The 27,894-nt window shown below is 43.2% G+C and overlaps 1 protein-coding gene across 12 annotated transcripts; it reads right to left on the bottom strand.

Annotated features, from left to right (window-relative positions):
* Positions 1-1,115: 1,115 nt before the first annotated feature.
* Positions 1,116-27,650, bottom strand: gapvd1 (GTPase activating protein and VPS9 domains 1). Of its 12 annotated transcripts, none has more exons than XM_056418261.1 (30): positions 27,522-27,650; positions 21,125-21,334; positions 19,918-20,185; positions 19,231-19,803; positions 19,065-19,148; positions 18,853-18,987; positions 17,378-17,570; positions 16,713-16,793; positions 16,431-16,454; positions 15,019-15,173; positions 14,561-14,690; positions 14,350-14,475; positions 14,033-14,206; positions 11,555-11,704; positions 10,207-10,341; positions 9,479-9,598; positions 9,085-9,162; positions 7,990-8,336; positions 7,777-7,864; positions 6,947-6,979; positions 6,335-6,406; positions 6,100-6,228; positions 5,869-5,995; positions 5,641-5,753; positions 3,473-3,632; positions 3,136-3,323; positions 2,640-2,853; positions 2,203-2,275; positions 1,902-2,099; positions 1,116-1,620 (listed from the first exon to the last, which is right to left on the bottom strand). In XM_056418261.1, exons 2-30 carry the CDS (start codon positions 21,307-21,309, stop codon positions 1,480-1,482), a joined length of 4,494 nt encoding a protein of 1,497 aa, XP_056274236.1. In that variant the 5' UTR covers positions 21,310-21,334; positions 27,522-27,650; the 3' UTR covers positions 1,116-1,479. The 12 variants fall into 12 exon arrangements, with proteins under 12 accessions (XP_056274236.1, XP_056274247.1, XP_056274238.1 ...); XM_056418272.1 differs by having other exon boundaries at positions 8,146-8,336; XM_056418263.1 differs by having other exon boundaries at positions 11,567-11,704.
* Positions 27,651-27,894: the final 244 nt, after the last annotated feature.

Genomic DNA, 27,894 nt, shown 5'->3' with positions numbered 1-27,894 from the left:
ACAATGACACTGGGAGACCACAGCACGCCAAATTGGGGAGAAAAAAAAGAAATGAAATAGAAGTGCACAGAAGCACGAGTCCCTTGCTTGAACGTATGAGGAGGTAGAGAGCCAATATCCAATAATAGTTTAGTCTGCCCGGGTCACATGTGGCATCTCGGGTACAATATTAGAAACCATAATATCTTTGTTTGCCAACGACAGCTTGTGTTGATTAAGGGTGATGGGACCACAACAAACATCCCAGCAGGTCAATATCCACATTTTCTTCCCCGTTTAACTATTTCTTACCAGTGCAAAACTGATCCAGTTCTCTGTTGACAACGAATACCGGACAGTAATAATCAGGCTCATCGGCTCCAACTCTAAAGGTAGGATCTAGAATACCAAAGGGGACATTTGGTCAGATTCAGGTGCATTAAAGGGACGAAGCCATGACAGTCAGTGATGTGGAGACGCCCATGTTCCTGCAGCGAGGGCTGGACAACGGTTCCTCAGAGACGTGGTTGGCCCATTGGCGAGTGTGTGTGTGTGTGTGTGCGAGTCAAAAATAACTAAAGAGCCCCCCACATCCAAAGGCACAATTTTCTATATTTCCATAAACGCCACCACTAATCTGAATGAGTTGACCCTGTATCATAATCCCCGCCTACTTATAGCTAACTCAAGCTTTCTGGAGAGTTTATTATAAACACACCATTTGCCTCAGACATCTTGAATGGGCATGATATGCATTTTTATTAGATAAACAAAAGCATTAAATAGAATTACAGAAATAAATAAATTTTATTTCATATAAATATGTGGGCCCTTATGTCCAAATTGTCATTGACACTTTTCTGGGAATACGATGAAGTAAACAATTCATTGAAACAGCTGCCCTACTTGTTTGCTACTTACCTCGTGAGTAGTATGATTATTCTGAATAATTATTAGTTTCTTTTTTTATGACTCGCTAAATCCCATCAGTAACTACCGCGCACTGTAAATCCCCGAGTTACAATGCCTTTAATTAACATTATATCGTAATTTAATTGGAAGCCCTTCCCTCTCACTCAGTAGGGAATAAAAAGATCAGTGATCACATCAAGGAAGTCTGGTCCCCTTATATAGGATTATCTTTTAGATTGATTTAATGTCAAAATGGTAATTGTATATTTATAAAATTAATACAGAACCCAAATGTGATTGAAGAGACAAAAGGAAATATCCAAATCAGGTTCAGAGTTAACATCTTGCCAATTTTTCCCCAAGGCCGTATTTTTTTCAGCACGGCTAAAACCTGGATTTGTTCACATACATACAGTAATATATATTTTGTACTCTTTCAACATCTCTGGCTATGTACAAGCTATACAAATAAAGAGCAGGCTGAGGGCCAGGTTTTATAAGCTGTGCAGAGGGAGCAGTTGGTTGGGAAGTCTCCAAGTCTCCCGGCTCCTTCCCCCGCAGTCTGCCCATACAGGTGGCTGTTCTGCTTCACTTGCGATCGTCGATGGTCTTAATGAATTCCACCGCCGCGGTGAACTGCATCCACCAATAGGACTCCTCCCCACTCAGCCGGCTGGCATAGAAATTATTGATGTACTGAACGGTGGACAGCAGGCAGGGCGGGTTTGCCTGGAGGGGAGGAGATGTAGGGATGGGCCCACATTAGCCGCCGAAAGAACCTCACGCAACGGCGTGCGGATTACAATCATAAATATGCAAATATGTTGAATATCTCCACACAGGTTCGCGGATAGCAATTTTTCATGATTCATTTCATGAGTTTACAATGCAGTCATTTGTGAAATCATGTTGCGATGAGTGTTCTTAATCCTCATTTCCAAAAATCAGTCAATAAGTGATCAATGAAGGTCAAAGAGTTTGTTTAAAGATACAGCTTAGTGCAGGCTTACCCTGATGAGGACAAAGACAAGTACGGGGACAAAGTCGTCCGCTCCGGGGACAGAGTCCTCATTGGCCAGACTGAGGAGGTTCATGATGGTGGAACACATGCGCAGTACACACTGGACTTTGTCTCTTGGCGTCTTGTATGCATTGATGGTCCTTATCTCAGACTGAGCAGAGGGCCAGGGAGCCTCCTTCAGATAGACCTGGAACCACAAGAGGAAAATAAATCAATCAGAACATGACAAATACATTTTTTTTTCTTTTTCCTTCTCCACAAATGAGTACAAGTGATCAGGGAGAAAATACCTCTGGGATTTGAAGAGCTTTATGATTGGCCGTCACAACTTTTATGAGCCGCTGGATATGTTCATGCAAAAGCCTGTGAAACAAAACAAGTGTATGACAACAGAGAGAGAGTGCACATGCTGCCCCATGCAACAAATCAACCTGAATATTACGCAGCTTATTTAAATTCATCTTCCTCACTGGTTTTCTGCTGATTAAGTGGCTGCAACACTTCATAAAGATGCACACACAAAGCATCCTGCCTTGCAAGTACATGTTAGCAGTTTATAGCATCATACTTACTATAAGTTGTTGCTCAATGAAATAGTCCTGAACATATTTATTATTTTATGAAGATTTAAAAAACCTAAATCTCATCATTAAAAAAAACACAACAAATAATGTTGGAGGACTGCCTAATGTGCCTGCGTGGCACGAGTGTTATTGCAGCTACTCACTGGTCTCTGAGACTATCTCCGTCCAAGTTGGGGTAGAAGGCCAGTTTGAAGATGCGGTTCATAACGCTGCGCTCAATGGCCATCTGGGCATCCTGCAGCTGGTCCTCGCTAGCGTACTGCCAAATGGCATCACGGGCCATGGCGCCATACAAGTAACGCAGAAAATCCTCCACTGCTGCCGTCTTGTCATCCGATGCTGTGCACCCCTGGAACGCTGGAGGGGAGCAGAGAAACGGCAGCTGTAACGGCAGCACAGGACGGAGCTGCAGTTTGGGGATGGACTGCCTGTGTATTTAAATAACCTGCAAGGGAACGCCGTTTTGTCGTCGTGTTTGAGGAGTGGAATTGAAAAAAATTATAATTTTAAGATGTCAGAAACCCGTAGAAAATACGAGGGCAGGAGGGTCAGGATTGTCTCTACTCTCTTCCAGCTGAAGTTCATAACAAGTCTATATGCTCTTGTTGAGTTACACTGAATGTGAAAATGTGTCAATACCTTTTATGAAGTCAAGCGTCTTAGCCTCCATGTGTTCAAGAAGGAGCCGGACACACACGGTGGTGAAGTAGCGGTTAGCCACCTCCTTGTCTCTCAGCACCCTCTGGAGGAGCCTCTCCAGGTGGGCCTGAGAAGTCTGCAGGCCCTGACGACACCTGGTTAGATAGGCGATGTATGGGGCCCGCTTTCTAAAAAGGAAACGCGCACAAATGTGTTTTCTATTATTGCCACTGGGTCTCCGTAGTTGCCTAAAACATCACAATATCATTTGAACAAACAAAGGATGCAAGGAAAAAGCCACGGGGTGCCACGAGTGACTCTCCAGTCCTCCAGTTACCTGTAATCATCCGCAATGGCCGCCAGCAGCTTCCTGCAGGTACGCGCGTCGAAGCGGGTGACGCAGCGCGTCGTCTCCTGGATTTGGGCCATCTGGTTCTTATCCTGAAGGTTGATGGCCTCTGCTAGCTGGATCTTCAGGAAGCAGACGATCTCATTGTCTGAGAGCGGGGACGATAGGGAGATGGCATAAGACAACACCGCTCGCTACTCAAAGGAACGGCTGTAATGTGATCAACCTGCTGCCTCTACATGACACTGTGACTGAGGGCCACAAAGATGGAGTCTTATGGTTCTACTGTTGAGCATTTCACAGGATGTCTCTCGATTGGGTCTGCTCCTGATGTGAAAGTGGTGCCCTGCAGAACTGCTGTGTGGAAAGCACCTTTTTTTTTTGGTGCAGCATCAGCATACTTGTATCTTTCCGTTAAAATGTTGAAACGATATTAATGCATATCAAATCCATTCTCCCCCCCCCTCTGGACCCTTTCCAGTTTGCATACCGGGCCAAACGGTCCACGGAGGATGCAATCTGCTCTGCTCTCCACCCAGCCCTCACCCACCTGGACAAAAAAGACTCCTATGTAAGAATGCTGTTCATAGACTTTAGCTCAGCATTCAACACAATCATCCCACAACAACTAATCTGCAAACTTGACCAGCTGGGGCTCAACACCTCGCTGTGTAACTGGCTGCTGGACTTCCTGAGTGAGAGGCCACAAGCAGTACGTGTTGGCAACAACACCTCGAGCAGCATCACACTCAGCACAGGGGCCCCTCAGGGCTGTGTGCTCAGTCCCCTGCTCTTCACCTTGCTGACTCACGACTGCAAAACCAGCTACAGCACCAATCACATGGTCAAGTTTGCAGACGACACAACATTGATAGGTCTCATCACCAAGGATGACGAGACCCTCTACAGGAGGGAGGTCAACCTTCTGACCACGTGGTGCGGAGCCAACAACCTCCTGCTCAACAACAGCAAGACCAAAGAGATCGTTGTTGACTTCCGGAAAGGCCACACCCATCACCCACCACTGACCATCAACGGTGCGGACATTGAGCAGGTCAGCAGCACCAAATTCCTGGGGGTGGAAATCAGTGAGGACCTCTCGTGGACAGCAAACACTACATCGCTGGCAAAGAAAGGCGCCTCTACTTCCTCCGGAAACTGAGGAAAGCAGGGAGCCCCCCATCCATCATGTGCACCTTCTACCGCGGCACCATCGAGAGCATCCTGACCAACTGCATCACTGTGTGGGGCGGAAGCTGCACAGACCACAGCAGGAACGCCCTGCAGCGCATAGTGAAGGCAGCTGGAAGGATCATGGGTGCCTCACTCCCCCCCCTCCCATCCCTGCAGGACATATACAACACCCGCCTCACCCGCAAAGCGACCTCGATTGTGAGTGACCCTGCCACCCTCACACGGTCTCTTCAGCCTCCTGCCCTCTGGGAGGAGATACCGGAGCCTCCGGGCTCACACCGCCAGGCTGTCCAACAGCTTCATCCACCAGGCGGTCAGGAAGCTGAACTCTCTCCCCATCCTCCCACTCCGTCCTCTCTCAGACTCACATGTCTGAATGCTGCTAGCACAATTTATGTTGTCTATATGTTTACATGTTTCTTACTATTTTTGCACTTTATGTTGTCTATGCACTTTATGTTGTCTATATGTTCACAAGTTTTTTACTATTTTTGCACTCTATATGTTGCACAATTCACTTTATGTTGGACAGAAGAGAAACGCAATTTCGATCTTCTGTATGTTTGCACATATGGAAAATTGACAAATAAAACTGACTTTGACTGACTTTGAATGTGGCTGGTTTACACAAGTATTTTAATAAGTAGGATGGTTTAATGTGGTATTTAACAGACACCATATGGAGTTTCTCCCCCACGCTTTCAACCATGACCCAAACCTTGGAAGGCGGGTCAGAAGGTGAAGGTGGTACAGAGAGGGTATCTTGCTTCAGGACATTTTCAGAAGGTTGGATGCTTGCCAACATTAAAGGCTTGTACCCTGCTCCCTGTGGAGGGCTTGGACAAAGACACCAGAAGTCTAGTCGATAGTACCAACTTTAACGTACGCAATGACCAATTATTGGTGACCACAGCAGCACTAATACAGGACAGATCAAGGATAGATGCAGGAGAAATGGCTACCGTCAGAGTCCATGTGGTCAGGCAGCCCGTTTCGTGTGGTGGCAAGAGCCATGATGGGCAGAGCCACCGAGTCTGCAGAACACAATGCCAACCTCAACTTCTTCTTTGCATCACTGGAAGACACAAACAAAATAAATCTAACTAACGTCAATAGCTATGAATATATGTTAGGTACATTAGAAACGGTTGAGTGGTGGATTATTAAATTGTGTTTGGTAGTTTTCTGACCTGAAAGAGAACTTGCAGTCATGCTGCTGTGCCGTCTGGCTGGCTGAGTCTGGGAGGTCGTCAGTGGAAACGTTCTGCAGAGGGTCTTCTCTCGGAGAGTCATGGACGCTGTCCTCAACACAAAGATCTGTAGACATGGACAAAAATAGGAACCGTCTTCAATGAAAGTGTACATTCTGTAGTATACTGTACATATATAGAAGAAGAAAAAAAACAAGTGTCTGTCCTGACCTCCTGTACCATCATAAGAAGCTCCACCTGTGGCTCCATCACTCGGGCTGGTCCGCTTGATGTTCCTGTACTTGTCCAGAATGTCTTCAGCTGCCTGAGTTTGAGAGCTCTGTCTGGGCAATGGGTCGTCTGATAAACCCAGCAACACAAGAGATACATTCAAATGAAACCACCATAATAGACATCTATATTTTGTCCCCAATTAGGAATCTATTTCCAACAAACCAGGACCGACCTTGTGGGACACGCTCTGGGATAATGTCGTCTTTCTCATGCTTGTCTCTTTTCCGAAATGCAGCTATCGGAGCTGTAGGGGAGACGCATGTGATTAGTGAATTGACACAACTTTCACTTGTGCCACTTTGGTCAATCTTTGGTATTTTCTTTCATGGTTTGTATTGAGACAAAGAAATCTCAATGTAGGATGTATGGATATCATACATTACCAGAAAAGGTCTAGTGTAGAACTTAACTAACATCAAAGCCAAATGATATTGAAATGGTAAATGTAACCATCGTTTCATAGCTGAATATCACAAAGCCTCAAAGCAAGTCATCATAAAAAGTCCAGTCGATATAGATGTAAATAGGCCCACTGATGCGTATCCTATTAACACTAAGGTGCAAACAGGACACATATTGATATTCTGTATTCTCTAATAAAATGGTAACGTTCGATAAAAAAAAAAAAGAGGTGGTAAAACGAATGCATGAATGAGGATTGTGAACTCAGGCTACAACCATGTCACATCACAGCTCTAAGGCGACATCTACAAAGCAGCATGGGTACGCAGCCGCTGGCTCCAGCAGTCAAGCTAGCTCAATGATGACAGCGTGGAAGCGTTACCTGGGACATCACTCTCAGCCGTCCAATACAGCACTGTGAGGAACACAACAGACAGGGTTGGCCTTTCACACACGCGCTGCTGCTGCCGCTCTGCTGGACAACTGCCTGTGCGTCACCATGCAGAGCAACCGGACAACACAATGCACTCTACAGAGGTTTGGCTAGGGATTGGTGGTTTAGGCTTCATGGCTCTTTACTTTTCGACGTGAACACGGTCCTCCATTTTATGAATGTCAATGTAATGTTTGTTGAAGAAACAACATTATCTCAAAGAGTAATAAACAGCCCTTCTGTGTGGGCACAGCTCATTATTTCCCAGACAGACGGTTATAAAGTAGAACTGCAACAAGAGATGTGTCATCCATCAGTCCTGATGACAGAAAGGGTCTATCTTATGACCATTAGCCACTGGCTGACAGCACTGCTGGGAGGGCTACAGCCACACAGCTAAAGCTCCTCATGACTGATTAGCTTTGAAAAGTCTCTATAAATCTACAGCCAGTGAGACGTGAGCGAAAAAGGACTCGACACGTCTCCGAGGTAACTTCAAACAATAATAAACATGATTTTCCAACTGGCGCATCAGCGATGGCGTGGACAATATGGATCATAATTCTCTTTCTCACATTATAAATTGGTTTTCGCTCTGCTCTTTAAGGTGCGATAGTTCCTGTCCGTTGTGATTAAGAGAACGTTCTTTCCCCCGCAACAAAAAAGGAAAAGAAAAAAGGAGCACTGCGATCAAAGAGACCGCTTTTAAATATATAAAAGTTAATTTTAAAGTGTAGCCAAGAGGGCATGCTTAAAATGACAGTGTGTTTTCACCGTACCTTTGGGAATGGCTGAAACAAAACGCTTCTTCCACCACGGCCTGTTGCGATCAGACTTCTCGTCGTCACTGTCCTTTCTGTCCTCAGCCTTTGGATAGAAATGACCAAGACACACTGAGACACTAGCAGGATCATTATTACACACACACAACAATCACTATAAAAGAAACCATTAGATTACATATAGCTAAGAGTGCCTCTGTAACTGGTTACCTCTCCTTTGAGAGAGTCCTTGCTAGGGGACGAGGACGGTCCTAAGGCGAAGGCCCCGGCAGGGTCGCGCTCTTCGACCGCTACCCGCCGGTTAAGGCCGGGGTCACTTGTGGGCCGGCGCCCTGGGCACACAATGTCAGAGCTGCGGCTACGAACCAGCTTGTCCGGGAAGGAGTGGCGCTGCTTGGTGTGCTCCAGCTCAGCCTGGGCCAGGCAGTGGGGCATGAAGAGAGAGTGGCGCGTCTCCTGCCCCAGGGCACTGGCTTCAGGGATGGGAGGATCAGGGGGAGGGTGAGGGGGCCTAGCGTAGTGCACTTTGGGTCTCACTATTGTTCCAGTAGAGGAGCCTGAGGTAATAAAACAAAAAAGAATCTTATTTGAACTTTCCCAGTGCACATTGCATATTTGCATTCTCTTTAATCTTTAAGTTACTTACTCAACAGCCGACAGGAAAAAAAACTCCACATCGACTTCCCGAAGTATTTAACCGTTTCTCATCCTTAAATATACTAATGAAATTCTACAAGTAGGTTCACTGAGAGGACAAGTTGTTCTGTACCACAGAATATCACTTGTTCCAGAATAGTGGCTAAACATTATAAAACCAGTTGAAAGAAACCACCGCAAAAGGTGGGGGAGAGGCTAAAGAGAGATGTTGGTGGGAGACGAGCCCCGGGTATAGGTAGGCCACCTGTTCCAAGGGTAGACTCTCCTGAAAAGCTTCCAATGGCAGCCTCGTGCCATGAGCACAGTGGGACGAGGGGACAGTGCCAAAGAGCCTGGGGTGAGGTCTCTCAGCCCGTCATGCCTTCACCTTGTCACAGACACACAGCCACAACCAGTCCTCACAGTTTACACCTGCACTATAGACAACATGCACAGTAACAAAGACTGTGGAGAATAATCTGGGATGCTAAATGGGCCAAATTAAATGACATTTAATTTGCATTTAGTGTGACCTATTGCTGGTGTGAGGATTATTTTGGTTAATTCCATAGCGCTCAAGCTGTGACCCCTGCGACATTAGGATAGGGATTGAATGATACTCATGTCTCGCTCTGATTGGCTTTAGAGTATTCTGGGAGTGCTAATTACCTTCACCGGAGGAGAGGGGATCGAACATGGCCAGTAAGGAATCGGCCTGTGACTGTGGAGATGTCAGATGGTTTGCTCCTGTGAAAACATAAGAGGATACGAGACAATTAAGAGCATTTACTAAATTAGCCACTGATACACAAATGCACATTACTGTTATCGTTTAGAAGATTTAGTTTATCAGATAATAGCCCGGTGATTCCCCAACCAGAACAAAGAATATCCAACTTGAACGTTTATGAGAATTACAGTGGCTGAGAACTAAAACAGTGATTTAGCTTGGTGGCAGCTGGGCAAGTGACAGGGATTGATAGCTCTGGATGATGATGGTTAGAGCAGATAGACACTGAACTGATGGCACAGCTAGCCTAGCGGGGATGTGGCACTCTCCTACCGTGGCCTGACTCCTCCCCATCTGGACTCGTCACAGAGTCTTTCCCTCCAAAGTCTGAGCTGCACTCTGACCGCAGGTCCTCAATCTTATTGGGGATGTCTTCGGAGGTTGCACTGATGCCTGAATCAGGGAAAAAAATGGTAACACAAAAACAGTAGAGTTGACATTTTGGACATAAGCAACTAAAAAAAAAAAAAAAAAGAACCTATACGTTCAATGTTTCTCAAACAAAAGATATTTTTCTCTTTACTATCCAGTACGCTCGCTCTCAAATGGGAACCCAGTGGGAACTCCAAATTGGTAGCGTAAGGTCCCATGGGTAAGGGGAGAGACACGGATAAGAGTGATCATCAGATGCAGACTATCCATTGGCCAGATCCCATGGGACGTTTTCCTGTGAGCTGAGCCACGAACATCACTGCTGGCTTCTTAATCTAGGATACTACTTCATGCATGTCAACATAGCATGTCCACCTGAGCCCAAGGAAAAGACAACCAGCAAGAGCCATCCAAAAGAAAAAGAAAAAACACTGTCCCATTACACCGGTTAACAACACTCCATGATTGTTCTACACAGACTCAAGGAGAGTGACAAGTTTAGTCGGCAATTTAGGACCTTTTTAATTGATGAAAAAAGGACTAAAAAGCACCAAAAAAGAACTGATAAGAGTGGGAGTGGACATTAAATTATACCCGAGACAACACTGGGAGTGGACATTAGATTATACCTGAGACAACACTGAGGCCTGGTGTGCTTGGTCTCGAGCTGACCTCTCTGACCTCCGTGTCATCGGAGGTACTGCCAACCCCTGAACAGCTCTCTAGCTCCTGCAGACGCTCCTCCTGTTTTAGGTCCGGAGCTTCTGGATTAGGACCCAAAAGGAAAGCACAAAACATACATGTATTTTTATTTATCTTTTATTGAAAAAGACCAAGAAAAAAAAATTAACTTTACTAATTTGAAATGTGGATGAATTTAAAAGAAACTCTTGGCAGTTTGCAACAGCTGATGGCCATTCTCTCTTTCCAACCCCCCTCTGTTACGATCATTGGGAAACCAAGTGTGCACATATGCATGAAATCAAACAACGCGTACATTATCGTGTCTTAGAACAGCCAAACCAAACCATAAAGTGAGTACGGCCAATTCTTTGGCTACCCAATGGAGCTGTTGGGTCGAACCCAGAGGCTCCATACCAACAGCAGTACTCATTTGCATGCTCGTTAGTAATAATGTGTTGGGGAAGTGCTCTTCAGAGTGTAGTTTTCTGCTGCCTAGCCATGAAACAAGCGTTCTACTCCACGCGAGCATCCGATCGCGCTATTACGGAGCAGAACAGGGGTAGCAAACGGAACAAAAAGCAATCAAGACACTCATGCATGTCATTTCTGCACATATTGGAATGCTGTACTACTTCAATTAGCATAAGGCTCAGGCTTTTCAAAGAAACACTTAACGCCGTTAATAAAAGCACTCGACTGATTTTCACAAAACAGATTTTTTTTAAAGGGGGGAGTTAAGCACATCACTTCTCAATAATAAAAAAGGTTAGAACTGCATGTTCAATTTGCAAGAACAGAAAATCTACGATTTATAACATCGTATATGCATTTGGATTGGCACTGACTGACGTAAACTGATTGTCATAAATATAATACATAGAAACACCAGCCAGAGAGAACTTCAATGCTACGTCTGGAAGATGGAAACTGACGCTGTGTAAGCTGACTGAGGACAGCTGCTGTCCTTGTGCTTCCATCCCCACTGCTCCACCACAGGTGCACACACACCTGGTGGTCCCTCTAAGGAAACCCTGAGCTGCCTTTTACTGGCATACGCAGATCTGCCCTGAAAGACAGGCTAGTGCACACAGATATGATGACAGATGCACTCACGCATTTTTAGTATGGAATGCCGGGCAACCACACCTGGTGGCCCAACCCCCACGATATGAAACAAACATAAATATGCATACATAGACACACATGCATGCAAACACCCATTTGAGGCCTTCATGGAGATGGAGTGTAAAAATAAAAGACTATAAAAAACGAAAACAGTCGAAGGGCGCAAACCTGGATCCCTACCCGAGTCACTGGGAAGGACTTCCACGCTCCAAGCCTCGCTTGTGGTCTCCGAGATGGTGGAGCCGAAGGGGTCCAGCAGCACTGAACCCGAGCCAGGAAGACACAGCAGGCTGCCGAGCATGTTCTCCGCGGCTGCCCCTGGGAGCAGAAAGAGATTACAGTTCATCTCCGTCCACAGCATGAACCAGCTTTTTATTTTAAGTCCCCTCTATTGTCCCAAAGTCATCTTGAAGGCACCTTGTTGTACCTGACCAAGCCTCAATTAGTCATTATTGTTTATTCAGATTATAAATATGAGCAACATGTGAATACCACTACAGAAAATATGCCTGTGGCACAAGATGTATTGTGAGTTGTTCACATTTATTGTTCCATTCCATAATATATTGAATATCGTACTAAGGCTTATTTTTATCATTTGGTCAACTGATTCATCATTTGTTTTTTTAAATATACAAATCAATCATTTTGGCCATATAGTTATGATAAAAAATAGTAAAATAAAAAATCAACTTCTTCAAACTTCTGAGCCTCAACATTTTTTATCTTTAATTACTTGTTGACCGAAACTGTTCAAAACCCAGAAATATCCAATTTACAATTATATAAAAACTGTAGAGGTAGCAAATCTTCACATATGAGCACTGGTTCCACTTCTCAATCCATTCAACAATTATTTAGTCATTTGTTTCAGCAGTGTATGGTACCGAATGTATTGGTTTCACATGTAATATCTGTAAAAAACTGTTCCATCACCGTTGCCGTTTGCCTTTCAACTCTGACTTTTAAACACCGTGAACCAGCCTGAGAGAAGCAACACATCCTCTCTGAATGGTGGTGGATGCATACAGAGACACAGAGAGAGTTGGAGGTCATGTGCATTTCATGCTGGGGCCCACAGGCACATATACCACCGTGCCAAAGGTCAGAGGTTAATGGTAATATCTCACCCTGCCCCGGCCCCTAGGGCCATGACTTTGAGCTGTTGATTAAGCTTAGCATTACTCACAACCAAATTACCGCTTAGCCCACCCTCCCACAATGTCCTCGGCACGTCGTCCCTCCATCTCCATTTGGGAAGCCGTGGCTTAACAAGGCGGAAGAGCTAGCAGGTGTGAGTGGGAGTCAGTGGCCCAGGCTCAAGACCAAAAAGTCGACCTGTGGTAGCCGCGCCCCCTGGTATCTCACGCTTCCACTTCATGGCGCACACACACAAACACACACTGAGCACACACACATGCCAGCACCCGGGCAACAGTGTGTTCTGCTGTTGGCGGGGGCAGGGCTCTCATTGGCGGTGGGAGAGCACTATCCCGCTGTCCGTGTTTACAGTCTTCAAGGTAGGGGCGCAGAGTACTCGTCTTTCAGGTGGATGATTAAATGAGTGGCACAACAAGAAGTGAAACAATTAGAATTTCTGCCTCATTATCATGGTAATCTTATCAGTGGGATAATGAGGTATTAATGGTTATTTAATGTGCATCTCATAACCCAATCCCTTGGAGAAAACACATAAGGAAATTGCTGTAAATTCACTTAATGATGGAAAAGTCCCCCAACGCCATATTCCGAAGAATGAAAAATGGCGGATGCAAATGAGAAGGAAGCAAGGTCAATAAGACTGTAGGGACTGAGTGAATGTCAGCGAGACAGAAGGAGAGAGATGGGCAGGGGGAAGGCTGTGAAGAACAAGACTGAGGCAGAGGAGACAGAGAGCCTGAATAACTATCTACTGTCTATCTTATACAGTAGATCAGCATATTAGGCTTATGCATATACTTATAAGCTAATGCCACTGTCATTATGCAAGCTAACTTCAGGATTTACTTCCAGAGACACTTGTTTTGCCCCGAGAGACCATTTTCTATCTTTCGGCTTTAGGCGTCCACTTCATTAGTCTATTTTATCAATTGGAAGATAATTGCATCTCGAGTATAACGAAAAATGTTTTAAGTCCATGGCAGTAGAATAAGAACAGACAAATAGTATGAAATTGCTATTTTTTTTGCTTTGTCCTTAATTATTATTTAATTAATATTGTTCAGCTTTTTTTTGTTCCAATTAAAAAGTTTTTTTTTTGTAACTTTGTTTTTTGTTTCAAATCAAGTAGGTAACAAATGTACTAATGATGCGTCTTCATTACGGATTTGCAATTAAAATATTTTTTTAAGATCAAAAGAAAACATTCATGAGAAAATGTGAATGCAGTGCCACGAGGCATGAGGTGCATTTATTCATAGAACCTGAGGTGAATTGATGACCTACCCTGTGATGCTATTTCCCCCACATACCACAAGATGAGGACATTTCCCTAAATCTACTTAATCAACAGTCAGGGAAGATCCCTACGTGTGGTAAATTCATCTCATAAAATGGCAATGATCACATGCGTGATCACGCTGCGTAGATCAATCAATTTGCTTCGTGATGCAGGAAGTAAAGTAGGTTAAACAAGCCGTGCCCAACCTGCTATTTCCTGCAGCCGATCTTCATCCATGTTGGGGTCAAAGTCACTGCCGAGCACATCGGTGCTCCAGGTTTCGCTGACCGTCTCAGAGATGTCGCGATCATCGGTCAGACCCATCATGTCTCTGATCTCAAACTTGCGCAGTTTGTCATCCAGGTTGTCCTGAGTTGTGGCTGAAGGGAACACACGGTATGTTAGACAAGGCTTGCGCCTGGAAAACTTTCATCTGGAATCTTTTGTCCGTTTAGAAAAAATGCAGCATCTGAAAAGTATATATTTATTCTCCTGTTCGCAGCATACAGAAATATACACCGACCCTGTTCATGCTCCAAAAGCTGTAGAGCCTCCACCCCGTTGCTCCCCGACGGTCCGGCTCCCAGCTCAGAAACAGACTCTCCCTCCAGGTCCAGAGAGGACACAGAGTTCGACCGATTGGATGGGCCTGTGGAGAAAAAAAATGAATAAAAACAATACGCAAGATATTAGTTGATAATTGTTTGTTTAACTTAATGCGGCTTCAGACTGACCCTCTGAGATTCCTTCCAAGTTGTCACTGCAGAGGGAGAAGCGAAGGGTTTTGTCTGGTTTACCATGCTGCTTAGTATCGTCAGCATGGCCATCCGCCTGGGCCCCATCAGCCATCTGCAGGTTCAACACCTAGAGAATAAAAAGAAATCCCTTAATATATATATATAAGAATATATCTTGTGTTTGTTGCCAACTTGCTTCGAGTCATTCTTGCTCGTGACATTATCTCATTCACAGACGGCAGAGACAGTTAAAGTTGGATGAGGGAGTCGGTTATCCATGAGATACAAGGTTTCTTAAAAACTGTAAACATTGCTAGCCCACACAAAGCACTGCAAAATGCATGACATCAACTGAGAAGTCTTGTTCTCCTTAAGTGATGGTACAAAATATTGTATTTATTAATCTATTACATCATCTCTCCTGCAAATGAGTACATTAATTCAAGTCACATTACCTCATTCTCTGACATCATCCCAGGGACAGACTGAGGACCAGTTCCTAGTGAAATCACCAGCACCTCCTCTGGCATCAGCTCCTGTAGGGACTCCTGGGAGCTGGCCTCTGCCTCCCCCTCCTGGGCTATGTTGGTACGGCTGCGGCTACGGGCAGCTGCTGGTTGGAAAATTGGAGGGAATTAGTAGGGAAACCACTAATATTTCCCCAAAGAATCAAACAATATTCGTGAAAATGAGCAGCTCTAGCCGAGAGCTTGAAACTAGAGGAACAACACTCTTCTGGGATGTCACACCAAGTAATGAGAATGACTTGCAAATGAGATGTACTTCATAACGACCATCGGTTTCACAAAGAAAATGTGAAAATAACCTTTAGATTGATTTCCAATTGTTTCCTTATGTAGGTATACATTGGTGTGATATTAAACACAAATATATGCATCGTATTTAAATGTTAGAAAATAGTTAGTTAATGGCAACATTTTTCAAATCTGAAAATTGTATTCCTACTACACAGTTAATTGGTTAAGCCGATACAAAAACACAAAGGCAGCTTTGCCCATGATGTCGCTAAAAAAACAATGCTATATCTACTATAATCTTGTGTTGCAATGCTAGAATATAGAAATGTGAAAACACTGTACATATAAAATATTACAATGTTCTCTATTGATATGTGGCATGTCCCGTTCTGAATCATGGTATTCTGTGCATGTTGACATACCAACTGACGTGCTATGACAACGTTTCCAGGATTGAAATGGAGGCCTGACGTAATGAAATACTTCAGCAGCACACGACATTCACGCCACTCTGAAGACACTGACATATCTCAGCCCTATGTTTTCGTAGCTTTTGCACACGTACAGTTATGATTATGTCGCTCCATCCTCCAAATATGTTTCCCTGGGGTTCTGAAGTTGCATGGGGTGTCTGGTACTCAATTCTCCAATCAACACAAAATAATGACCAGGGCAATAAAGTCAATTTTAATCTCAACTTGAATTGTTTTGCGTTCACAATAACAGTGTTTCTTATGATCAATGCTTACCTCAAAGTATATATATATAATATATATATATATGGACAAAACTATTTGAGGAACATGAAAAGTATCCTGTTATCTTGCACGTTTAATAACAAGATTCTCAGTCGAGAATTTTTAAGAGAACTGAAAATGAAACACTGTACGTCCTCCCAAAGAGCCAATATAATCCTTGATATTATCACCATAAATAATGTATATCCTAACTTTATACAAGATGAGTGGATGCCATATGTTCTATTAAGAACACAACCACAGAGCTACAATTATTGTGGGAAGTAATTGCGCTAGTGTTGCATTTATTTTTGACCACAACTTGACCAGAAGGACAAAAGGTGGAAGATAGATTTGTTTCCCCCACTCTACCTGGTAATGAAAAGCCATAGTCTGCTGGATGAGGACGCAAAGAGGGAAACCTTTAGAAAATGAAATTAGTTGGAAAAACTCTAATAATGAGCAAAAGCACTGTGCGAGGCAAAAGCAAGCATGGAGAGAGCACGTGGACAACAGCAGCGCGATGCGACGACGGTGGTGAGGCTACGGAGCCGTTAAGCACATGAACTACATGAGTTTGATCTCACGGGCGACTCGGTGAGAAAACAGTAACGGGTCAAGTCCTCTCCAGCTCTAACACGACTGACTACCCACCGAAAGGGGTTACTAATGGAATGTGGGCAGACAGAGTGCTGGCTGTGGCGTCCCAGGATGTTATAGCGGCTAAGTGTTGTCCTGGTCATTCAGTGGCAGCACAGGAGAAAAGGAAGAGGACAAAGTCGGGGGTTGGAGAAAGAATACAGAATACATCTCAGAATTTGTAAAGTATTTTCAAGTATCAACAAAAGATTGTGTGTATGAATGTCATATTACAGAGTAGCAAGCGGTAGTGATTCATTTCTAATTAAGGGGGTGTTGCTACAGCATCATTTGTCTTGAGAATGCTAATGAAGGTAGTAGTCTATGCCTCTTTTCCATCCATTCCAATTAAAATGAGTTCATTTATATTTGGTGATTTAATTGGTTGTCATTTCTGTAATTGAGCCTCAATCCAGGCCATGCTAATTATCTTTATAACAAGCTGAGAAGAAGCTCATTAGCTTACCGATAAAACACAAGCCTTTCACTAGTCATCCCTACTCAACTCTACTTGTTTATTATGCTTCTCATTAGGCACATTACACTTCCATCTTCTAGTTCAAGTTTCAAATTGTGATATTCCTTTAAAGCAAACTATCATTTAGATATCCTCATATCGGGAAATTACAAGAGGTTGCATCACTTTAAGTACATCAATTCTAAAACGTGGCGGTAGGTACCTATGGGGAGTCTGTTCTTCTTGTTGGCAGGAGTGGTAGCTGGGGAGAGCTGGGGGGTGTTGGAGGGAGTGAGCTCCAGACTGTTGCTCTTCACGGTTCGAGACTGGGGCACGTTGGCAACCAGGTTCTCCAGAGCCATGTGCTCCTCCTCCCGAAGGTGGTCCCCTGCAATCACACTACGCACAAAGTCCACCTATCCAGGAAGGGAGAAACGTTATTCTTGAGACCACGATGATAAATCAGTCATTAGGAGTCAACAGTTATTCTTAGGAAGGGTGTTGAACGTCACAGTGAGCCTTAACGGTCCGGTCCAAAACGTGGGAATACACAGGTTTACGAGAGATCAAAGGTTATTTTGAATGGAATCAACACGAAAGCCACACAGCTTTCACAGACACATACACCACATTTATCTCCTGACATAAACATAATTAACTGATAAATATATCGTACATTAAAGTCACACCGAGTCATGAGGCAGGTTGGACACATTTCTGCTTAGTTTGTTCCCGACTCATCTCCGATTCACAAAGACTCGACACGTTACCCAGAAGAACAGCGCCAGTCACTTATTTAGTCAAGCTTTAAAGAACCTCAATTGGCATTCAAGGGACTCACTTGTGTAACTCCCTTTTTAAAATGGGATCTCCATAGTTAGGATTGAACTGCTAGTAATCTACTTGTAAACAGAGCTAAATGATGCACTGTGACAATAGGTTAAGGTCAATAATTATGCCGCCTATGCCAAATGCAGAAGAGCTGCAATGGCAATTGGTAACACAGAAACCACAAATTTAACTGACTGAAAGACGTGTGCAAGCGCAAGATATTTGTATAAAAACTACTACAAACTCTGGCTGAATAGTTAACACTTGCTTTGCATCAACATTCCTAGTGTCACAAAAAAGACAAACATACATCTCCAGAAGGATGTCTACTGCACATGCTCATATAGTAAGGCATTTTCTTATTTTATCCACCGCCTGTAAATTAACTCTGCATTGGAACATTCTCAAGACATTTGAGTACACATTTTGACCAATGGATTTCCATGACTTTTAACCAAATTTCCATGACCAAACTGAAATCTCGGTATAAACATGAACATTTTAGAAAATGTTGCGTATTGAGAGCGTGTGCCGGCTTATATTTTGAGCGTCTTTCTTTAAAAAACATATTAATTATTTCAAACTGGGCGTAAACAACAAATTTCCATGACTTATGATTTACGTTTTTTCCAGGCCTGGAAATGACCATTTTGAAATTCCATGACCGTACGAACCCTGTGAGTAGTTTCAGGAAATTATGCAAATGTATGCAGAAAGACAAATCACTCCGTCTGTCGGAAGTAGCTTAAAGCCTTGGAACGCCTCGATCTACAGGTCAGCCCTGCAACATGGTGGCAGTACAGAAGAACTCAAACTTTCAAATGGTAGCTAAAGATACGTTGGGATATTAATTGCACAAGAGCCTACCAACACGAGCAGATGATTATGGGAAATATAGACAGCAGTCCGACTGAGGCCTTCAAGAAGGTTCATTGAAGACATGGGTGGGGTCTCGACTGCTCTTCCTCCGATCACCACATCCAGAAAGGCAGCTACACAGCTCTGCAGACAGAGGCGAAGAAGTAGAAATAAGTTGCGCTCTGGATGGAATTAAATAACCAATACTAGAGTTCACAAACCTTATCAAATTTAGACAAACTGCTTTTACGCCTTGGGTCCGCATTGTCATCGGTCATGGCCAACTGCTGCAAAAGCTGCCCCACCTGTGGAACAGAAAAATCAATGTTGACTGGAATGCCTCCCACATGTGTTGTGTGTCAACAGGGTGCTCGCTGTGCCACTAGCCTGCATTAGATTGAAGCGGGCCACTTCATTGATGGGGGCATCCGAGATGATGCCGTACTGCTCGGGGTTAACTATAGCTGGGCAGATGAAGCAGGTCAGCAGCAGGTCTGTACACATGGTGCGCACCTCGCCCACCTCGAGACGCTCCACACATGACAGAGTCTTGTACATCTGTGACACAATCCAGCGCAGGCTGTGGGGAAAGCAGTAGGTGTTCTGCTTGAGGTAACCAATAAACTTGTTGACCAGAGCTACCAGCTTGGCTTCATTGTCCTCCACAGCTGCCTGCACCCTTTGTTTGTAGCCCTCAGAGCCCTTCTCTCCGAAGCGTTCGTGCTGGGCCGGAGTGAGGCGCTCCGTCACCTTGGCTGGATCGATCTCCAGGTGGTCTTCATCTTCCACCAGCAGCTGCATAATGGGCTCGTGGAGGGTAGCGGTGAGGAAGAGCTTGGCCGAGTACAGGCCCTCGGAAAAGAGCTTGAAGAGGATGCTGAAGGCACAGGTTCCCCGTCGCAGAAGGCGCCGAGGGTTGTCGCTCTCTTTCAGCTCGAACTCGACCAGATATCTCAACACCTGGAAGTCGGCAAGAAAGACAGACCACACCAGAGAAAAACACGTCATATTACTTTGAGGCCTTGAAATTGTTTCACAAATGTGTTACGCGAGAGACGGGGACGGGCCACTGACCTGTAGCAGGTAGCTCTCATCCTCCTGCATGATACAGTTGCCATAAAGGGAGGTGAAGACTGTATAGGCGACCCCCTGGGTGTGCTCATGGCTCAGCTTCTCTCCAGCCACCAGACAGGAAGCCACCAGTCTCGGGTTCTCCCTTAACCTGGCCATGAACTCGCCGTAGATCGTCTCCTGGAAGCCCAGCGTCTTGTAGCCATCGACAAACTGTGTGTCTTCCAGCATGTTGGCATGTTGGCAGCATTCAGCCGGCGAGGCCTCCACACTGTAGAACAAGTTGTTTCATTATTACTAATGTCTAACATATAAAACCCAGTGTAGCAACAACTACTATCAGTATATGCTGTAATTGCCTCTCACCAGGACAACTAGATCTCACCCCACATACCCATTATGGATATAAAAGGGTTTTATATCCCAGCTTTTCTATGTGGGAGACGACACATCATCCAACCTTGTTCTCACTGACATATCAAACTTTAGACAATAAAGTAGTTGCATTAGATTGTTTGCTCAAAGGATTAATATCTCACTTGCTCTGCATCTGCAGCTCCAACTGATAACGGATCTAAACTGTAGTGACAGGGCCGAGTGCACACAAGAACACCGTACATGCAGTATCAAAACTGTTCTTACCAGCACAATATAATTAACCAGATAAAAATGATAGGAGTTTCAAATTTAAGGATGTGGTGAGCATTTTATAGAGATGCTGATATTGGATACCAGCATTTCTATAAAATGCTCACCACATCTGTAAATTCGAAACACTTATCATTTTTATTTAGTAGTAATTAAGAGAAGTTTTGTATTGACCAGTATTTTAATGATTTACTGACTACATTCTGTATATTGCCGTCTTTCATTCAAAACCAAGTAAACTAAGTAAACCAAGAAACACTAATAAAAGAGGCGTGACACAGATTGTCATTTATAATAACTTTGGGTAAAAAAAATTTTTAAGTACAAAGTTTTGTATTTATTTATGAGTTTTAGAGGTGTTTTTAACCTTAGAGCGACAGGCTTACCGTTATCCATATTTATGCTGAACCAGGCTAATCCCAACCTGGCTACAGCTCTGTACATTATGCACGGACATGATATTAAAATCCATCTTCTCATCTCACTTTTGAAAGCATATTTCCCAAAAGGTTGATCTATTCCTTTTATAAAGGGCAGAGTGGATCATAATGGCAGGTCTGACCTGGTGAGAATGAGACGATCAAGGTTGATCCTCTGCTGTTTGGCAATCCATGCGGTCCGGTATAGTCTCTCAGCTGTCTTCAGTACATCACTGTTGAGCCTCTGGATCAGCAGTTTCTCCGATGCCACGTACAGCCGCTCCTGCTTCAGGTGGTGGGCCAGAGTGTGGATGTCTGGCTTCACCATCTTCACAAGCAGAGACGTAAATGACCTGGAGAAAAAAAAAGGTAAAAACAGATAAATACCAGGTCCTTTTAAAACAGATCAAAAGCTCTCATAACCTTTTCATCAAATGTTTGTGCAAAGTCACATGAGCAAGAAAAGTAAGAGATGTCAGGTGTTCTGTATTTTACATGTACTGGATAGGAGTGTATAGCATGTGAACACAGTTGTATTAAGTCCACTGCAGCTCTGGAGTGAACCTCTGATGTCAATAGGGCCATCACAGCCTGTGCTTGGAGACATTTGAGTTCAAACAAATCAACAAATTGATTGGATGATGCTCAAAAGGTTAGATACAACAATTTTGATACTTAATTAATGTGTGTGATATATCAAAGAACAGCTAACAAGCTTAAGCAGGATATCACAGCCTCTTCAAACTTGATCCTTTTAAAATCGGGCTCCAGCAAGTCCCCACTTTCTGGCATTGGACTTATAACAATGTTGTGGGACTCTAGCTTGTGTCTTTGTCTCTTCCCAAACAAACACTGATGAATCACAAAGACTTAGCATCCTGCACTTGTTCCACTTATGATATACTTTAGGATATTTGGCAAACAGTATGAGTATTCTATATTTGAGCTCCGCTGCATTTAAAAGTAAAAAGAAGGAGCAGAGAGTGGTTATCTTTTCTGTAAAGTCCCACATGATGCTCGCAAGTGATCATTTGCATTCCATGTGCCACGCTGGCCAACGACAGCAACAAAAGCACGCTTTTCACAAGCTTCAGAAGACGCCCGATAGCATAGTATGCAAATCCCTCTCCCTCTTCTAGATAAACACAGCCAAGACATACAAGCCAAGCCGAGTGCATGAAATTTGAATGATTTCTTGGTGAATCATTTGCACAAAAGCCTCTTTGTGGCTGGTTGCTAACATAGCAAAGACAGCTTTAACTGGAGTTATGGTTCTGGGAGGAGAATGAGACGAGACTGGATACACCTGCATCAGTGTGGGAATGACTGCGAGGCAGTGCTATTGTTCATGAGCTGACAGACAACCACAGCGTTACAGTTGATGCGTCTGACAAATCAATTGGTTATACAGCTTTAAATACATAATGATAGCCTCCACATTGAACTCCTGATGGACTTAAAACCCTTTTTTAATAAAATACAACTGTTATACAAAAGAAACATTCAGCATGTGATTTTGTGGTTTGGAGAGAAGAAAAAGAAATGCATATACAATTCTTCACAAGACACAACTGATCCTTATCCAATGAGAAACAGTATAGCCTCCCGGGGGCTGCACTAAATCAATAATATGATAACAATCTAACAAGAAATTAATCACTTATTTGTGAGGAAAAATATGAAATATTTACCAATAAGAGTTTTTTTATCAAAAGGCATTTGTGACTTCACAACATTAATATATTAAAACTCAACAAATATTTGAAAAGTAATCAATATCCATCTGAATCACGAAAATAACAGCTTTCCTTTAAGTGCCTTTTTATAGACCACACTAAAAAATTGTAAGTACTGTAGTGTGTTTATTAATGTCCTGTGGGAGCCTGATATAATTATTGGAACCGAATATCCCGCACATGCAAATTGCGAAGAAACTGCCAAATAAATAGCGAGTCGTGTTAGATCTGAGAAAGTTATTTTGGGTGATTTTTATTAAGATTGAGTTCCAAAATACTCAGACTACTACAAGAACTGTGCTAGAGCATAATTTACATATAGTCCTACACGCCCAGATAAATCCAATTGTCTTAAAACACCATTAAGGCCATGAGGGTATGTAGTGAGTGGTGGCGACATGAGTTAGGTTTTAACCTGGGCTGCAACTAAATATTTGTATTATTAATGGACTAATTGTCTATAAAATATTAGAAATGTTAAAGAAAGTTCAAGGTCTTTAAAGTGCTTTCTGTTCCGACCAATAGTCAAATTATGAACTACCACGGATAGAAAATCAGCAAAATTCCCATTTTATTGGCACTTACCAGTAACATTAACTTTTTTTTTTTTCAAAAATGCTAAACGATTAATCAAGAGGAATCAAAGTAGTTGTCGGGACTGTATTACTTGAAAGCTTACACCATTTGGTAGGGGCTAGAACTGGAGGGCAAATAAGAAAGGTACATTTTATAAGGTTGTATTTAGTTTCCATTTCTTGTACTTGGAAGGTAGTGAAAAAACAACGAGACTAACGAGTGGCTCGCATTGAGGTGAACGTGTTTTTCTCGTGGCCAGTCAGCGCCAATCAAATACACTGCATAAAGCCACCTGGTGAGTCAGTTACGGAGAACACTGAGGAACTCTAAAGCAGAAGAGAAACCAAACACCAGACCGATCGAAGGCATGTTCTGCAACCTCGCTGTGCGACAGTGATGGTCAGTGGTCCCCAAACTAAGGCCCGCGGACCGGATACGGCCCGCCTCCACATTTGGCCCGGCCCCCTGAACAATACCAGAGTCGCAATATGATTTTTTTTTCAGTCTGGCCACGCAAATCCTAGACTAGCCGCTGTCAAATAGAACGGAATAATGGCGAAACGGTTAGGTAAGAGAAAAATTGAAAGGGTTGTAATATTTGGTTATGTGTGGCTTTCTGGAAAACAATAAATGTTTACATTTAGGCACCCCTGCGATCGTCACACTTTTTCTATTACAAACTGACCCCGGCCCCCATCAGAGAAGGAAAAAGTTTGGGGACCCCTGGTGATGGTCGTCGTGGCGGGACAGCCACATCGGGACCTCCTTGTTGGCCCTCCACACCAGGTTCAGTCTTCCACCATAACTCGACTCATCTTTAACGGTCAGGTTATACCCCTCTCCTCCACAGTCACTAACCTGGGAGTTAGGTTGGACCCTCACCTGAGCTTTAATTACCTATAAAATACCTGTTCAAAACCTCCTTTTATCATCTCAAAAACTTCTCCAAACTCCACCCCACTGTAACCCTCTCGGATGAGGAGAACCTTCATGTCCTCTGGAGAGGACGACTGTAATTTCCTCTTCACTGGAATCACTGGCAAGAACCTCCAGAAACTGCAATACATTCAAAACAGCGCTGCCAGGTGCATGATGAGTCCGGAAATATGAGCGCATAACACCAACAACTCACTCCACTGGTTCTTTGTCTCAGGATTGACCACAAAGTCCTACTACTCACCATAAATGCATGAATGGAAATGCACCTCCGTACCTGGAACAGTCTCCCAGACCACGTGAGGGCAACACAGACACTGGACTCTAAAATATGTTTTATTCAGGAAGGCGTTTTGGACTTTGTGTTAAATCACTGCCAGCTATTTTATTTTCTATTATAGTTTGTTTTCAACCATCTACTGGCTCTGTAGCACAGTGAGATTATGTTTTAATGAAAAGTGCTCTATAAATAAAATTCATTATTAAGAGGCCAAGTCATCCTCCATTACATCGGCACTACAATTATTAAGAGCAAGGGCTCAGAAAAAAATAGATTTAAAACACAAAAGGAAAATGAATGAAAGCCAATAACAATACTGTTTTAAGTAAATATCAGATAATATCATAGCACATGAGCAAAGGTGTTTGGAAAACATCCCACTCCTAGCCCCCCCCCCCCCCAAGAAACCCACACAGAACCAAAAGCACAAATAGCTTTTTATAGATATTCAAAAGATTTCACTTTCTACAAAAGATGTTCATGTTTCTGAGCAAACATCCTCTTTACACTTCCCTTTCAAATAATGTCTTACACTGCTCCGCAAGCCGATAGTGTACACCAAGTACATGAGATTTAAGAGTAAAATAGAGTGAGAATCTTGAATAAATCCAGTTTTTTGAATGAGACAAGGTTTTCACAATAACAAATAGATATTAGAGGAAATTATGATTCGTTTACAACCACAATAAGCAGCGCAAGATTTGTTTTAATCAATGAAAAAAAAAAAAAGGCTTTTCCGTATGATTCGATTTGGGTGTTTTGAAGAAGAAAAATATAAATTACTAAAACAAAGTCAAAGGATAACATTTAGTATTTTGTAATGGTTTACAACAACCTCAGAGTGGTTGAAATATTTTTGGGATTAAACTGCTATAATTAAATACGTATCTGCCAATATTTATCATCTATGATCAGCAATGAGTATCTTCAGCAAAAAAAAAAAGTTTAGTTTGGGTACATGGCAAGCGAGCATTATTTGATCTGCCCCCACTCACTTTAACCTGCAGTCTGGAGGTTGAGGAAGCGACCCGTTGGCCGCAACAACCAAAGGAATGTTTAAAATGTCCACCAGCTCAAAGATAGCAACGCCGTAGTGGTGCCAAAAGAGAAACACACACTTTACACGTCTCAATTCAGGGGCAGAGTCTTACTAAATCCTTCCTGATGCCCAACATATTATGAAAGGGAGATAAAAATCCATTTCATGTTGCTCTTCCATATTCAGTTGAGAAAACAATGTTGAAGCTGGAGTTCCTGGAAAAACTCCACGGTTTGTAAATGTTATCAGCTTAGTTTAGTTAATCACAGGGTGTTAACTCGAAGTTGGCAAATCAGTGTTTATCATTAACATGGATCACCGTTTAGAATACCAGTCGCTCATCAGGTGCTTAAGTTAAATGTTACAACTGGTACTGTAGATCTGGATATCATGGGGCTCGAACCCAGTTCACAGGGGATGCCATTGTATCGACCATCTTCAGGGCAACTCTATTAGAAGTGTTCGATTTGGCCAGTAGATGAGGAGCACCAGAGTGCACATTAGTTTTGGCCTCAGTCCGGACAGACCACCTCAACTGGGCATGATATGTAAATTCAGCCTCTTTCTGGCCTTCTGAGAGACCCATGAAGGTGGGTCAAACCATGTGTTGTTGCCCAAGAAGACATCCAACCTACATGGAGTGAAATACTTCAAAGAAATTCTAAAAACAATGGGTTTGCAGTATTAAGACAGACATTTGTCCAAACCAACATTCTTAAGATGACGGCACCGATGACGACAAAGTGAAGCAAAAAAGCTCAAACACATACACAACTCAACATCATCTTCTTCTGCGACTGCAGATGGTTAGAAAACTGTACATTGTATATCGTTTGGCATGCAATTTCATCTGAAATTATCTGTCGTTGGTAGTCTTCTAAACTTGCAGTGTTGTGGTCATCCGACAAGTAAAGATGAACCTACTAAATAATAAATGAGCTTAAGAATTATTATAAATCCAGTTGCAAAGCAACAAGCTTGTGATCCCTTCGTCACACTGGAATCAACAGAGCCGATAAAGATTTATTAATACAACAAAGTGATATACCGAGTCCGACATCTGAACCTATTAAAAGGCATGTTCTGCTGTGTAAGTGAGTTGGCATTTGACACTTGGTATTAATGTTAGTCCTTTTAAGGTAAGCAAATACAGAGATAGGATAATTAAGGATCAGTATGACAACAGTTATTGTCAAAGAGGGAGGTAATGACTGTATATTTAGGTTGTAATATTATATTCCATCGTTTATCTTGTAAGCTTTAAGTCACAAGCTCACAGAGCCTTCAGGTCTTTTATAAACATGTTTTGTCTGGCGAACACTACAAACTCAAATGTATTCAATTTGATGATATAACTCTGCAGGACGCATCATTTGAATACTAACATTGGCCTTACAAGCCGACAGATACAAATAGTGTCAGAGTGGTTAAGTTATTAGGCTCCAACTTTAGCTCGACATTACCTTCACAGGATTAAAGGGAGGCTGTGAGCACACTTGACACTCAAGCTAAAACATTTCGTAGTGTCCTTGAGTTGATAACGTACAAGCCGACCGAAATGTAGCCAACACATCGAGATGGGTAGGTTAAGTGAATGTTTATAGCAGTTTGTTAGGCTACATTCCCATCAGACGAGCTGAGAAACATATCAAATAAACCACGAATCACCTGACGTCAAATGCTATGAAGGAAACTGACACAACCCGAGACACCCAGGTGCTAACGACACTGTTATTAGCCGAGACTTGGCTCGTGTTGGCACGGATTTGAGAAGAAGCACAGACATAAACCGGGTGAGCTGTCCAACCCGAGCAGGAGCCTGCTAACGTTAACCAAGTTGAACACGTATTGCTCGTCAAGCAGGGTGAGCTAACGATGAGCTAGTTAGCTGCGCTAGCTTAGCGTTAGGCTGCAAGCTCCCCAATGTCCCAATCTGATAAGCGAAACATGCCAACAGGTACTCAGCAACTTACCTGATGTGATTAGCGCTCACTGGTTGTTCACTATTCTCAGAACACAGCCGATCGTAAGATTTCTCAAATCAAATGAATTGTGTGTTGGCGGTTAGCCGTCTCACACTGGCTTCTGCAGGAGCGAACAGTGCTGTCATTTGCTGTCATCACGAGGAGACATGCGCACCCCGCATGCGCAAAGGCTTGTTAAAGGACGCTTTCCCACCAACAGGCCGACACGCCATGCTATTTATGCTGTAACAATAGTTGGTGCAATTTATGACAAATCCAACAGCACTTTGGAAAATGGAAAACTACATACTCAAACACACATTTGGAGATTATATGATTCACATGCTATATGCCATATATTTCTGGATAATATCTAAAACAA

This window comes from Pseudoliparis swirei, chromosome 7 (assembly GCF_029220125.1).
Source record: "Pseudoliparis swirei isolate HS2019 ecotype Mariana Trench chromosome 7, NWPU_hadal_v1, whole genome shotgun sequence".
Lineage (NCBI taxonomy): Eukaryota > Metazoa > Chordata > Actinopteri > Perciformes > Liparidae > Pseudoliparis > Pseudoliparis swirei.
The sequence above is the reverse complement of the archived record's forward strand: the minus strand, read 5'-3'. Positions and strand labels throughout refer to the sequence as shown.